Consider the following 15,310-nt stretch of genomic DNA (forward strand, 5'->3'; position numbering starts at 1 on the left):
AATTCTTGCTCTGGACACAAGGGGGCTTGAGTCTTGTGACATGACAGTCACTTTATCATAATACCTTTATTTACACCTTGTTAGACTAATTTAAGGCGTACCGACGTTTATGAGCTTACTTTTTGGGCGTGTTCTTACCAGGTACGTGACAGAAGAAGAGGTTAAAAAAAACTATAGGTCATGTTTTTTGGGGGTGAAGCCGCCATGATGTGAGCTGCGTCTTTAATCTTTGTGTTCTGTACATGATCATTCACCAAAATATAGAAGTGCACCGCCTTTGGAGACATAAACAAACCACAGTGTATGATATTAAACATTTTAAAAGCCGGCAGAGGGTAGCTGCTCTGCTGACAAGTCGGCATGTAACTGCACGCTCTTTGATCTGAGGACTGGCCCACCACAGCGAGCCTTTTGTGCTTCTCTGTTTGAGTTTGCGCGTTTGTGGATCTGCTTCAGTTAAGAGCAACAAGACACGCAACAAACCATCAAAGTTACGTGCCGGCGGGCTGAAAACGGACGCCGACAGATTTTTTTAATCACAGGAAACCAAAAGAAAGAAAGAAACCCGTTCATATGCTCAATGCCTCAACTCTCGATCGTGCTTTCCTGAGCGCCTGGCGGCCTGTTTCCTCATGTCAGAGCGCTCCGTGGAGAGCCAACATGGCGCGCGGAGAGTGTGATTTGACCGTAAAGGCCGTGTGGTTATTATCGGTGTGCAGTCCTTTTTTTCTTCTTTCCTATATGGTCGATCTTTCTCCTCCTACACACACAGGCACACACATCCGCACACAGGCCTGCATCAACTAGGAAAGTTAAACAATAGGACTGAAGGTGGAGGGGGGTTAGAGCAGAAACGGGACAAACTACTTAGAAATCCGTTGCCTTCATTTATGATTACTACATACCAATAACTACTGCAAACTTCACCTGGGTGTGCACGCGTGTGAGCGTGCGTGTTTGTCGTGCGTCCGTGCTCGCCAGTGTGTGCACGCGTGCACGCGGAGGGTGAGTGTCACGGCCCTCTACAGACGGGGGGTTGGGTAGCATTGCGGATTGGTTACTGCTCACCAACACACAGCCTGGGCTTGTTTTAACATAACCAGGGGCACATCGACAAGCAGGCAAAAATAATAATAATAACCATGTAGTAAATAAACTGCTGTGGCTGTTACAGGACCGGTTGTGGCTCACTGAAGACGTTGCGGCGTAATGGAGCAGTCGGCTGTTATTTTTTATTTAAGGTGACATTTTTTTAAGAGGGCCGACGCTGATGAAGCGAGAATGAGAGCCGTGCCTTGGCCTACTACTAGTGCTGCTGCAGCTGGGATTGTGGAGATCTGCTTTCACAAACCGAGAGAAACACTCGCCTGGTGCCACATTATCAAAGAGCAGCTGCTGGCTTCGCGATGACCGACCTCCAAACGGTGAGTTTTTCGCCTTTTTTTTCCACGTGTTGATAGTGCGGTGAACTTGTAGTGCCGATCAGACCTTTTTTTTCGTGAGTTAATAGTAGCTTCCTATGTCGGTGTGCGGCTGTAGCTTGTTTGTGTGAGCCACTGACTGTTTCTGTGATGGCTCAGTGTCACCTCCTCTACTACAGCTTCAGCGCTCCTCCATTGACTGTACAAGTCAGCGATCGCCGGGGTGACCCACATTTAGCAGACAAAGCGCTGTTATTTTCTAATAGTTTGTGAATGAAGTGTGTGAGCACGGTTGTTTTCTGTGTTTTGTCTTGTGCCGTACGACTGGCCTCTAGAATGGAGGCCATGCAATGTCGGCTTATCGGCGTGTGTGTGTGTGTGTGTGGGTGCCTGTGTATGTGTGTGTACGCGCGCACTGGCCATGGCTGGACCTTCATGGATATGCTTCTGATATTTATCACTGTACAAGCCACTTTGTTTACACATCTCTATAAGCACACAGGAGTGTATTTAGAGAGAATCTTTATGGCACGTTTACCTTGTCTAACCCTGCCTGTGTTTCATTTGACAGGATGTAGGCATGACAACATGAAGCAGTCATACAGACCGGGTCTTAGGGTAGGCTCAGTGTTTGGCTCAGGCCCGCCAGAGCTGAGGCCCCACAATGGCCCTGTGAGCACTTCCTATGGAAACCAATGTGGCATTGTGAAGCGAGGATCAGACCAGTCATCAACTGTGCAGCTGCCATCCTCCAGCCTCAAACAACCCGCTTTACTAGGGTACAATCAGACTAACCGATCTAAAAGCTACAGTTCTTTGAGGAGGCCCTACGACCTGAACACTGCGATCAACAAACCTGACCCAGAAAGGGACCTTCATCCTCGGAACAACTTGCTCTGTGCAAGCCCAATTAGCGACGACGACGACGATGAGTTTGAGGCGCCAACTGTCCAGTTGCCTCCTTCTCCCGGCAACAGTGACATGGAGCCTGTTGGGACTCTGCCGGACATGAGCAGAAATGGTTTCTTCCTACACAGTCCTGACAGCTTCGAGCGCTGTTCCCCCATTCCAAACGGATGCCTGCATTTTGAGTCCACACTATTTGACAGCAGCGATGTAAAGGGGGACGATGAGGAGGGGGACAGCGGCGAGGAACTCGCGCCTTTTGGCCACTCCCCACAGCCGAGTCAGGATCGAACTGTTACAGAGTGTAAGACCACATGCGACTCAGGAGTGGATAAAAGAACATACAAACCTACAGTCTTTAATCTAATGTCCAAAACTATATCTGAGCTCAACCCTACACTAAGCCCCAGCGCGCTGCCAGACATCTCCATGAGAGATGGGTGGAGTTTGGGTGAGGAATCTGACAGTGATGGTGAACTTCTCTCCCCTGTTGACCCAGGACTTATCTCACCAGGTGGCACCAACTCTAATGTGAGTATAAAACTCTTGAGATACAAACTTTGCAACTTCTGTACAACCAAATCCACACAAGTTTATGTGGCTATGTTATAATCAAGCATAGCTTAACGTACGCCATCTTCCAAGCTTTAAAATTTGACCCAAAAGAGTAGAAAACAGTTCAAATCTGAGGCCAGCAAAGCAATCAGTGTGATGTTTTGTCATCACCATTAGAATTCAAAAGCGGATATTATCTATTCGTGTCATTATACATGACAAGAATTTTGATTTGATACATGCAGCATTATTTTTTTTCTGTATCACTTATTATTGTGTTTTTCTTGTAATGATTAGTCCAACAGCCCAAAGAAAAGGCCTCTTCCTGCAGTGAAATACTTGGAAGGGGATTTGGTGTGGGCAAAATTCAACAGACGGCCCTGGTGGCCCTGTCAGATCACAAGCGACCTGGATCAGGGGATTCACACTAAGATGAAAGGTGAGATTTGATGTGAATACTGATTATTTTACACAAATCCGTTTCACACAACTTGACTGTTTTGTTGATAGTTTGTTGACGGCATTGTAGTGTGTGTCAAAGTTCACACTGCTCTTTCTTCTTTTCAAAAAACATTTTGATCCAGTTCCCAGTCCTCGTCCTTGCCGGATGTATTTCTTGGAGACGATTGGCGAGATTGTAGAGTCTTCCTGGGTCCCAGGGAACGTTATTCTACCTTTTGAAGGAGGCCATCAGTTTGAAGACCTTCCTGTTCTCAGGCGGCGAGGGAAGCAGAAGGAGAAAGACTACAAGTATACGGTATAATTTGTGAAGTAAATCTTTGAAAATCTTTTGTTTTCTCACTGTGAACAATATTTCAACAACTATATTACTTCTCTGCAGATACCCAAAAGTTTGCTGACTGCGTGGAAAGTCAGTGTAGCAGAAGCTGAGTATCTGCTCCCGGGTCGGCAAAGGAAAAGTGAAACTGTGCTGTCAGTGTCGGTCAAAGGAGATGAACGTATACCCAGCCCGCTCCCTAATGAGAAGGCACACAAGAGCCCGTCTGTCTCTGTGGACTCCAGTGAACCTCCAGCATCTTCTACAGCCTCCAATGGAAACGAGCACCATCTCATCAAAAACTCTACAAATCAAGGCAATAACAATAAAGCTCAGAAGAAGAAAAAGAAGTGTCTGTCAGACATATTTGGTCATATAGTCAGTGGATCAAAGGAATCCTCCACAGGCCAGCTTCACACAGCACCGCGTGCACTGAAAGAAGAGCCGAAGGACTCGCCTTATGCTGACCTGGATTCAGTTCCGATGCTGCATCGACCGAAACGCACAGCGCTGTCTCCAGTGCACAGTATAGAGGTCCAAAGAGAAAAAAGTTCAACAAAGGCTAAAAAGAGTACAGAAAAAGTGAGCCGGGGTGCAGGCTCATTTAGCAGCTTAAAAAACAAAAGGACATCAAAAAACACAAATTCTGGCCAGAGGTTGGACAGCTGTGTTGAAAGTGAAAAGACCTCTGTGGATCTTCCTGCCAGCAGTGGCCTGATGACGAGGGCTCTGCAGGCGGAGGAAGAGACCGATTTCAAAGATGCAGTGGCCACGAGCCGCTTCTCAGCAGAAGCCTCTGCTGATGAGTCTCCTGCTAATACACCTACTAATGCTTCCATGAACACTGAAATGTCTCCTACTCGGGAATCCTCCTGCAGTGTATCACTGTCTGTAAACCACAGCTCTCCAAAAAGGCGTGCAAGGAAGCTTGATAAGAAGCTAATTCGTAATGGCTCTTGGATTAAGTCCAAGTATGTGGCCACGACTGAGTCCACTTTGCAACCTGTTAAGATCAAGACAGAAAGCACTGTCAGGGATATCACAACCACTTCTCAGTCCTTGTCCCGGTCACCGATGGATTCCTTTCCAGATATCCAGGAAATAAAGTTTAAATCTCTTGCAAAGGAGGACAGCAGTGACTCTGAAACTGCTGCATTTCGTACTGATTCCAATTATAAATTCAGTACTTTTCTGATGCTTCTGAAAGACCTGCATGATACCAGGGAAAAAGAAGGCAAACCGCTGACAATCCCTCCATCACCTACCCTAATCAAAGAGGAACCCCTAGTGATCCCTGCTTCCACAGATGTTGACACTCCCAATGGTTCTTGTGAGGGATTAACTCATGGGGTCAAACTTGAAAATGGCCAGTCACGCAAATCCACAATACCCCACAGGACAGAGGAAAGGACAAAGATTAGGACTAAAGGCATCACTGGAACTGACACCAACCACTGTGAAGACTCTCCTGTTCGTACTCCGCCTGGAAGCTCAGAAAAGCAACGTAGGAAACAAAGATTACCCGCCAAACTTAAACTTAGCATATCTGGCCTTTCCTCCGACCTGGCCGACATGGCTTACGGCAGGGAGTTTGTTAGCGGCCATGCCGATTTGGCCGATTCTGGGTCGGTTCCTGTTGTCACTGCCGATCCTTCCACCAGCTACCTCGATAGCAACTCAGAAGCCATGTTGGCTCCAAAGAAGCGCTGGCAGGTGGTTGAGGAGGCTGCCGAGAGGAAGGGCGAACTCCTGAGTGAGGCGTCTGATGAGATGATGGCATCACCGGATCTTGAACCGGGGGCTGAGAAGTGCACGGAGAGCGACTCGCATTTGTCCGACGGAAGCAGCTCAGCCGGTAAGACAAAGCGCTCCTTTTGAGCTTCATCTCCAGAGCTGGTAAAATCAGTAAGTAAATGATACATAATTGATTATTCTCCTATTTTTATTTAGAGAACAAACGCCTCCGGAAACCCACCAAACGTCTGTTGGAGTCGACCGAGGAGTACGAACAAATATTTGCCCCAAAAAAGAGATCAAAGAAGCACTTGTCAGAATCTTCCCAAATGGTAAGAAATGTATGATTCGTTTTCCTTTTAATAAAAATGGAAGTAAGCAACCTCTTTCAAGCTATAAATACAACGCAAGTGCTAACTGTACAGTCTTTAGTGTCGAGTTTGTTGACACCCTAAGGCTCCACGCACTATATCCACAGGGGCCTGCAACATGCTTTGCTTTAAAGCATGAATTTTGTGCGGTATCATTTAAAAGTGAATCTTTAGAGATGGGAACAATTTACACCAATAAAACAAGCAGATTGTGTCCACAACTCCCTCCCGCGTTATCACTGGGACAATAGAAAACAATCTGTCATGAAATCACTCCCAGCTGTTAATATTTAAGCCCGTTCACATACTCGTCTGACGCTAAGCTCCAACCAGCTGGATTGGTGTGAGGATTATGAGGTCCTTGGAAACTTTTGTTCCCTGGAAGGGGTCCCTAAGTTTAGAAAGTTTTAGAACCTCTAGCTTACAGCATATATTGTCCTTAAAGGCATGTTTAAGAAACGTGCATCCTGTATATATTGTGCACATACAATACAATATAAGCTATGGCTGTAGCCTTTTTGCTTTTCTGTATATTCACACCCATTTCAAACAGACAGATGTTTCTGTTTATCCGGTTGACCCATCTAGAATTACCCACTCAGTAGACATAAAGCTATCTCTTTGTACTTTGCCAGAATTAAATAAAGTAAATAAAGTGAATTGCTTTCAAATCAGGCAATAACATCATTCTGATTATGCCTTGATACATCTGCCTATTGTTTTGACATTTAAGGTTTTTTGGGTTGAGTGATAATAAGATATAATTGTAGAAACAAATTTGATAAACAACAGCTATGGCTGCTACATGTTGCTGGAACATGTTGCCGCCACAGTGCACAGAAACGATTGCCCCGTGTTTAGTTTAAAACCTCATATGTGATGGATTTCAGCAGTGCTTTGTTGTCAATGTGTACATTCAGCAGACTTCAGGGATTGCAGCACTCCACGACCTCAGCATCACGTCAGAGACAGTTACCCCAGCTTCTCCATCAGACGAGCCCGCCGAGGCTCCGGCAGAGTTGGAAAAGAGTCCGTCTCAGGACGAGCTTTCTCCTGCAGCACCTTCGGTAGCTTCAGTCACGACACAGCCCCCCCTTGACCTGGACACCCCAGAGGAAACTGATCTACCTCCTGAACCAGGTAAATAAGCTAACAGCGTAACCGGTGTATTTACAACATCAACTATTTTTCCTGACTCTTAGATGCTATTTTATAATACGCAATGCTGAATCGTTTTACTCCAGAGATGGAATTGTTAATCCAAGAAAGAAAGAGGCCGAGAAAGCTGTCGCACAAGGTGCTGGACTGTAACATAGAAGAGGTGCCTGCTGCTCCTGCAAAGAAGAAGGTAACTGAGATGACATTAGGTAGCTAGGAGCGTTTGTGATAGGGACAAAAGCTTTTTCTGTGAGCACTCTGTAGTAGCACTGAAAGTATTTTTTTGTTCTACAGGAGCAAAAACGTCACAGTGCAATTACGTCAGAGGCGAAGGTGTTGGTGAAGAAAAGACAGGTACTAAAACCTCGTGATGTGGTTTCTCTGATTCTCGTATAACACCAAACAATATTATACTAGAATTAATCATAAAAAAAAAATCTCGTCATATTGGATAGTTGGGATTTGTGAAGAACGACAAGCCCATGTTCAGCACATCCTCTTCTCCTGCTGCTGCTTCTGCTGCCTCCAAGCCCCCAGAGAGCAGATCTCCAAGCCCCAAAGGATCCAAGACCCCTAATCAGGAGGCTGAGGTGGAGGCCTGCAGCACCGAGGAGAAACAAAACACTGGAACACTAACTCCCAAAGCCGAGGTGTGTATGTCGTGCTGATAAGCTGCTGAGTTATTGGTCGTCCACCTGTGGTATTTCATTTACGAGCAGCACTTGACCAACAACTACCTCCGTAGGTGCTGCCGGCCGGCTGGAATGACAGTCTGTCCTCACAGGTGGATGTAAAAGGCAAAATAGGAGCTGCATCCTTGAAGGAGAGTGTCTGTCAGGTGAGAGGGAGTCTATCAGAAAGTGTAGATTTTCTGCTTGGTTTGTGGCGCATTCTCTGTATTTGGGAGCAGTAAATCATTAGTCGGGTCTCTTCCTCCGTGTGTTTGAGCAGGTGTGCGAGAGGACGGGAGACCTGCTGGTGTGTGAAGGCCACTGTTACGGAGCTTTTCACCTACAGTGCATTGGCCTGTCGGCGCCTCCGAAGGGAAAATTCCTCTGTCGCGAATGCAACGCTGGTGGGTACGCCTGAAAGCACAAAAAATGCACGCTACGGCATACCTGAGTTTAATTCTCCTGGTTGTTAATGATCCTCTCAGGCGTTCACGCGTGCTTCGTGTGCAAGAAGTCCGGAGATGGGGTGAAGCGCTGCATAATCCCGCTGTGTGGGAAATTCTACCACACGGACTGTATAATGGCCTACTCGGCCACCCAGCCTCACAACAAAGGCTTCCGCTGCCCCCTGCATGTGTGCCTGTCCTGCCACATTACCAATCCCCTCAACATCTGCAGCTCTAAAGGTGAGCGCCACTGCTGGCTTTGATCCAACCAGCCATCTACTTTCTCCTCATCCAAGTTAGGCCACAAGATGCTTCTATGTTAGTATGTTTTAAGATTTTGCTGAAACCAGGGTCATTTTTTGCAAGACTTCAACTAGGTGACATGTGAGGTTTTTTAACAGGACAGCGAATTAAAAATAGAGCAGTAAATATCTATTTAAAGTGTAGTGTTTTACCTTTAATTAGGAAGGTTTAACAACTAGAATCAGTCTGGTTAGTAACTGCAGTCATTTGTTTCCCGGGAGGAGACAAAAATCCATTTTGTGGTTGCGTCAGGAAGAGCATCAGATGTTCAAATTTGCCAAATCAAACATGGAGCTACCCGCTGTGGCCAGCCCCTTGTGAATAAGGGAGCAGCTTAAAGTGGCTTTTAAACAGCCCACGAAAATGTGTTTAAAAGTAGATCTCCAGCTGGCTGATAGTTATTTCTTCATTTTCACCGTGGTTTATTATTAAAATTTTGCATCCAGTCCAAAGAGGTGTTGATGCAAGTAAAGGAAGTCTTGGATTCATAGCAGAAATAGCAGAAACTTTAGCAGTGAGCGCATCAACAACACCTTGGTTTATTCTTAAAAAGAAGGAATGCACTTATGAGCACTGCCCAACCAAGAAAAAAGGACCATGAGGACTAAAGAGAACGACTGAAGTGGATGATTGCACAATTCTTCCCTTGGTTAAAAACCATCTTTTCAGAACATCTAGCCGAGTCAAGAGCACACTCGACGAGGCAGGCGCATCATTGTAAAGGTCTATAAAAAGGTGGCTGCATGAATGGAAATGCAGAGGGTTTATCTCAGCATACAAACCACGTGATACACTCAAACAAAAAAAAGGGCAGATTAGACTATAAAACATCTAAAATAAATAAATAAATAAAGATTCTGCCCTTTTAAACATGATCTAAGCACGTAGCGTTAAATCTCTTACAAACTGAACCCTTTCCAAACTCAAACTCTGCTGTAACTGCAGGGTTTTAGAGGCCCTACAGTTTCACCTTGCTGCTATAATCTTGAGGCTCGCCAACCACAGGAAGGATTCTTGTTTCTTAAATAAGAGCAACAGGTTACGTGATTCTGGACACAGTCTTTGTTTGCGTGTCTCTTGTTAGTTTGAATATTGATGGCCTCTTTTGAACTCTGGTTTATTTAAGGGCTTTGCACTTCATGCCTGGAGATATCAGGATTTGTTTCTGTGATTAAGCTTTTTCTTATGAATGACTCGGTGTCTTTGCATAAGCACAGGCTGACACTCGAGTATGTGATTCATTGCTCGTGTGTCATGTGAAATTAGGCATTTAGCCTGAGATTTTTGACACTTACAGCCTCACCTACAGTACCAAGTGTACATCATAATCCTTGATTTTTAGCAGTTTAAAGTGGCTTCATAAAATACTGACTGTGCAGGATTTTGGCATGTAATGCAGAGTTTTAATTCAGTGGACTGACGTGACTCCTTCCATGTGCTTTGTACTACGATCTCTCTTAATAATCCTGTAAGACTGAGTCTTATGTTCAAAATCCAGGGACAACATTTGGAGTGAAAGTGTTTTAAAATTGCTCCGTAAATGGTATTGTGTTGTTTTGTTTGCCTGAATTAAGCCGTGCTTCCTCTCACTTCCTCTCAGGTCGGTTGGCTCGATGCGTTCGCTGTCCCGTCGCCTATCACGGCAACGACAACTGCATGGCAGCGGGCAGCTTGGTGCTGGCGAACAACAGCTTCCTCTGTCCGAACCACTTCACTCCTCGCAAAGGCTGCAAGAACCACGAGCACATCAACGTTAGCTGGTGCTTTGTCTGCTCTGAAGGTGAGCGCAGTCTTGTAGCGTGTGCATATGTAACGGTGGGTTCAGGATTAAAACATGAGCTTTTAACAGACCGTCTCCACTGTTCAAATGTTAAACAGAAAACACACACACACAAAGGAAGGCAGCTGTTCAGCGCCGGGCTTTATTATTCAATTCAACATAATGCGCTCCAAATTATTTTTATGCTCCGTCCCATTTTCCACTTAAATGCTCCCACTTGGCAAATGGATCTATAAATGTACTTCTGTTTCTTGTCTCTACTCACAAATCTGCCTCTGAAACCCAGCAGCTATAAAAACACACAGTTTGACTGCTGAAGTCACATGTTAATGTTTAATGCTCTTATTTCTGACACTGATTTAAATTAGTGCCGCTGATCTCATTTAAATACACCGACTCACCTCATTTAGTCCTGAGTATCTACATTTGTACTGATTAGTGTCACTTGTAGTGGCACTATAATAAGTCAGTTACTGAATTAGCTTACTGCTGATGATAAATATTCAGCTTGGTGTTTATTTGCTTGCTTTACCTCACAAATGCTTACATGTGATATGGACTGTTCTCCCTTACCAACTTAGAAGAAAGTTTGCAGGCCCGTGTGACCTTGTAATCACTGTTCAAAGCATAACTACGGACTGTTGCAGGCCATATTATGACGCGTTATAAAAAAGCTCCCTAATCACTCATGGGTTGCGTTTCTAGGGGGCAGTCTGCTGTGCTGTGAAGCCTGTCCTGCTGCTTTCCATCGGGAATGCTTGAATATGGAGATGCCACAGGGTAGCTGGTTCTGCAACGACTGCAAAGCTGGAAAGAAGCCCCGTATTAAGGACATCCTGTGGGTCAAGTGGGGGCGTTACAGGTAGGTTAACAACACTGGCAATCACACAGAGGCTCTGGCTAACAACTACTGGAGCCATATTTGTATTTCTGAAACCCGCTGTGTCTCTTCAGGTGGTGGCCTGCTGAAGTCTGCCTGACCAAAGAGGTCCCAAATAACATCTTAAGGATGAAACACGAGGTGGGAGAGTTCCCGGTGCAGTTCTTTGGCTCCAAAGATTTCGTGTGGACATACCAGGCCAGAGTGTTCCCCTACATGGAGGGCGATACTCACAATATAGAAAAAATGGGCAAGGGTGCAGATGCAGTGTACAAAAAGGGTGCGTGCTTAAGGTTGCTGAGTGCATCTTGATTCTTGGTGTAAGGTGCATGTTTAATAGTAAAGATCGTGTGTCTCTTTGTAGCACTGAATGAAGCGGCCGAGCGTTTCAAAGAGCTTCAGGCAGAAAAGGAGCTGAAGCAGCTTCAGGAGGACAGAAAGAATGACAAGAAGCCTCCTCCATACAGACACATTAGGGTACCGTGTGTACATCTGTGCTCATCTAGCCAATGGCAGAGCAGTTAACTGAGACGTGCTGTTAAAATCTCACCCCTGTGTCTGTTTCTTAGGTAAACCGGCCGATCGGGAAGGTGCAGATTATCACCGCTGACCTCTCGGAGGTTCCACGATGTAACTGCAAGGCGCTTGACGAGAACCCGTGCGGCATCGACTCTGAGTGCATTAACCGTATGCTGATGTACGAGTGTCACCCTCAGGTGTGCGCGGCAGGGGACCGATGCCAAAATCAATCTTTCACAAAACGCCAGTACACACCTGTGGAGATTTTCAGGACTCTGTCCTGCGGCTGGGGTATGCGCGGCTTGTCGGACATCAGGAAGGTGGGTCGGAAGTGAATCAAGCCAGCATCGATCGCTTTAGCTGTAACCACATTTTACTCATTCCTCGGTTTCTCCGTCTCTTTTTGTCTCTCCCAGGGAGCTTTTATCAGTGAATACGTGGGCGAGGTGATAGATGAAGAAGAATGCCGCGCCAGGATCAGGCACGCTCAGGAGAACGACATCTGCAACTTCTACATGCTTACACTGGACAAAGTAAGTATCTGAGTCAAATACCAACAGATGCAGCCTGAACGCGGCACGCTTGATTAACAGTGCAGATCGGATGACGGGTCCACGCTGATTTGCGCTTTTTTTCACTCCAGGATCGCATCATTGACGCGGGGCCCAAAGGCAACCAGGCTCGCTTCATGAACCACAGCTGCCAGCCAAACTGTGAGACTCAGAAGTGGACTGTGAATGGGGACACCAGAGTGGGGCTGTTTGCTTTACAAGACATCCCAAAAGGTTTGATAGTTTGTTTTTTGTTTTGATTTGTTTTGGGGTTATTTATTTATTTTTTATTTTAGGGGGGGAGGGTTGTATTGAACAAGATCATCCAGATTATTTTAATTACACATCCGATCTAATGCAACAACTACTTCAGGTGAGGAGCTGACTTTCAACTACAACCTGGAGTGTCGTGGCAATGGGAAGACCGCCTGTAAATGTGGAGCACCCAACTGTAGCGGTTTCCTGGGTGTCCGGCCAAAGGTAAAACTTTATATTTATTCACAACTTTACCTTCAGTTAAATGATCCTCTGACCGCACTTACAAGAAGAGCTGCCTTGTGACCTTCCTGTTCCTCGTCCTCGTATAGAACCAGCCAGCAGCTGAGAAAATGAAACCTAAGGAAGGAAAACGGAAGGGCACTATGAAGAAGAAGACCAAGCAAGAGGTGACCAAGGAGAGGGAAGATGAGTGCTTCAGCTGTGGTGACGGGGGTCAGATAGTTTCCTGTAAGAAGCCGGGCTGCCCAAAGGTCTATCATGCTGACTGCCTCAACCTGGCCAAGAGGCCTGCAGGCAAGTAGACTTTAAGGAGAGCACACAATATGATAGCCGTGTGTAGCCAATCGTTTTTTACATCAAGCTCTCAGGGGGTTTGAATATCCTCAAGCATGCGTGGAGCAAACAGAGGTGACTGGGTGGTTTCTGAGGGGAAGGTTCTCCAAAAAAAGGCAAAAATAAAATGTAGTTTTGATGAACGTGAACTTGAAGAGAAATGTTAATTATTATATTTTTGTTAGCTATTTGTGAGTCAAAAATCGTACTATTTGCGCATGTTTATTGTATTCATTCCACATTTGATTTGCCTGCAGGCCGATGGGAGTGTCCATGGCACCAGTGTGACGTATGTGGCAAAGAGGCGGCTTCATTCTGCGAGATGTGCCCCAACTCGTACTGTAAGGAGCACAGAGAAGGCATGCTCTTCATCTCCAAGCTGGACGGCAAGTTGTCCTGCAGCGAGCACGACCCCTGTGGGCCCGACCCGCTAGAGCCAGGGGAGATACGCGAATACATGCCCAACACGACCTCCATGAGGCCTGGGGCTGTTGATGCGCCCGTCGCCCCTTCTTTTGTCCCGGTCACCAGACGAGTGGCTCCTTCCGCTCCCGTCTCTGCCCCGGCCAGCCAAGCGACTTCATCGAGGCAAGCGCCTCCTCCTCGTCTCTACATCAACACCAAGACTGCTACCTCAAGCTTCGTCCCCTCCGGCAGGTCCTACCTCACGGGCAGAACTGACGAGAAAGCTCTCTCCACTCCTGCCTCCTCCGAGGCAGAGAGGGAGGACGGGGAGGTGGAGGATGGGGAGGTGTGCGGGTTGGACGTGGACGGTGTGGAAGACGACGATGAAGAAGACGAAGATGAAGAAGAGGGCGATGAGGAAGAGAACGATATGGAGGAGATGGAGATAGTAGAGGACGAGGAGGATGAGCCACTGTATGGAGGAAATCTGCCAGAGGATGATGATGAGGAGGACGAGGGCGGGGACGAGTATGACACTTGGGGTGATTATGTGGAGGAAGACGACGGAGAGGTGGAGGGCGAGGACTCGGAGGACTGGGGGAGAGTGGAGGATGATGACAAGTGACTGTTCATCCTGTCCTTCCTTATATCTCAGCAGCAAAACTCAGTAGACATTGAAAGGCCTGAAAGAGTTTCATATTTTGGTACCTACTTGAATGCAACACTGCCTTCACTTTGGTACAACATTGCCTTCTCATCTGCACACCGCTGGACTGACAGCAGGGATGAGTACTGGTGCTAAGGCTTCGACGGCTGCTTCACTCAGCCCCTTTCTACTTCTGTTGATATGTATGTGTCTGGTGCTGTTTTGTTCTCTTGTTGTTTCTCTTAACAATGTTTACATTATTTGGCCTTTTTTTTTTTTTTTTTTTTTTTTTTTTAAGAAAAAAAAAAACTGTTTGGAATATAAGAAAAAAGGTGGGAAGCTTCACCTGACCAAACTGTCATCTTAAGGGCATCTTATGTTGTTGTCACTGTCTTAACTTTGTCTTTCCAATCAGAGGAGTCCTCAAAACATTGTTCTCACATGTCCGTGTTACAGTTAGGCAGAGGGAGTACCTGCCTGGTGCTTGTGACGAATGCAGAAATGAACCCACTGGAGTCTTCTTGCTATAAATGATCTTCTCACAACAAAAACTACCCCAGTTTCTTTTATTTGACAACAAGTAGCTCACAGCTCAGGATCTTTGGCACAGAGAAATAAAAGACAAAAGCGTCATCTTCTCACAACCTAAACATGAATCACAGATGTTGCCAGTGTTGGTTTTATAACCGCTGCTGCTGTTGCACTGACTAAATTAGAATAAAATCCTTGTACTTACTGGATCTCAGTATCCAAGGATCTGTCCACGTGTAACAAGAAGAACCTTTTCTGAAGCATCTTTTATACACATACACATTGTTGGACCACCTTTATGCTTTCACAGCTGTCTTAAGTCATCATGCTCAAGAAATCAGTTTGTGAGGATTTGAGCTTTGTGACGTGACACCATTAAGCAGTCATCAGAAGATGGGTACATGGTGTCATACAAGAATGGACACGATTACTATTTTTATTGCCAGCCAGATTTTATATTTCTACATGCTTAAATACATTCAGGTGCTGCCATGTGGCTAGCTGATTAGAGATTTGTAATAATGAGTACCTAAAACGTGGTCAGTAATTATGTACAGACACACAAGTTCATTTCACTAAGAGAAATCGTAAATTAAAGCCACATTAGCGACTAAATGTTGCATAAAACTGACACAGTTCTTCAGAGAAACACTTCTGAGTGAATTTTAACAATACAGTTTAAGCTATGCTTTTTTAGACTTGAGATATCAGATCAAAACACATTCAAATAAAGAGTTAGAAACTAACTTGCTTCGACTACTGATATGAAATTTCCCAAGTAAAAGAAAGTAAAGACCACCTGTTTTCTTGCGGTTGAGGTGCTG

The 15,310-nt window shown here is 45.7% G+C and overlaps 1 protein-coding gene across 3 annotated transcripts; it reads left to right on the forward strand.

Moving 5' to 3' along the window:
• Positions 1–15: 15 nt before the first annotated feature.
• nsd1a (nuclear receptor binding SET domain protein 1a) lies at positions 16–14,641 on the forward strand. Of its 3 annotated transcripts, XM_087849109.1 has the most exons (24): positions 16–141; positions 1,175–1,424; positions 1,993–2,858; positions 3,180–3,321; positions 3,467–3,639; positions 3,724–5,515; positions 5,611–5,726; positions 6,686–6,905; positions 7,010–7,113; positions 7,218–7,277; positions 7,379–7,573; positions 7,669–7,761; positions 7,875–7,998; positions 8,080–8,280; positions 9,944–10,123; positions 10,829–10,985; positions 11,078–11,283; positions 11,368–11,480; positions 11,573–11,842; positions 11,939–12,055; positions 12,166–12,307; positions 12,447–12,553; positions 12,661–12,859; positions 13,156–14,641. In XM_087849109.1, exons 3-24 carry the CDS (start codon positions 2,010–2,012, stop codon positions 13,932–13,934), a joined length of 6,339 nt encoding a protein of 2,112 aa, XP_087705235.1. In that variant the 5' UTR covers positions 16–141; positions 1,175–1,424; positions 1,993–2,009; the 3' UTR covers positions 13,935–14,641. The 3 variants fall into 3 exon arrangements, with proteins under 3 accessions (XP_087705235.1, XP_087705231.1, XP_087705241.1); XM_087849105.1 differs by lacking the exon at positions 16–141 and having other exon boundaries at positions 1,015–1,424; XM_087849115.1 differs by lacking the exon at positions 16–141 and having other exon boundaries at positions 1,015–1,424; positions 6,689–6,905.
• The last annotated feature ends 669 nt before the right edge of the window (positions 14,642–15,310 follow it).

The sequence above is a fragment of the Neolamprologus brichardi genome, chromosome 2, assembly GCF_056152115.1.
Source record: "Neolamprologus brichardi isolate AB-2024 chromosome 2, ASM5615211v1, whole genome shotgun sequence".
NCBI lineage: Eukaryota > Metazoa > Chordata > Actinopteri > Cichliformes > Cichlidae > Neolamprologus > Neolamprologus brichardi.

Coding starts and splice junctions, on each gene's coding strand:
- nsd1a (XM_087849109.1), top strand. CDS start 2,010: ATGAAGCAGTCATACAGACCGGGTCTTAGGGTAGGCTCAGTGTTTGGC. Junction 2,859..3,179: donor CAGGTGGCACCAACTCTAAT/GTGAGTATAAAA, acceptor TGTAATGATTAG/TCCAACAGCCCAAAGAAAAG. Junction 5,516..5,610: donor CGACGGAAGCAGCTCAGCCG/GTAAGACAAAGC, acceptor ATTTTTATTTAG/AGAACAAACGCCTCCGGAAA.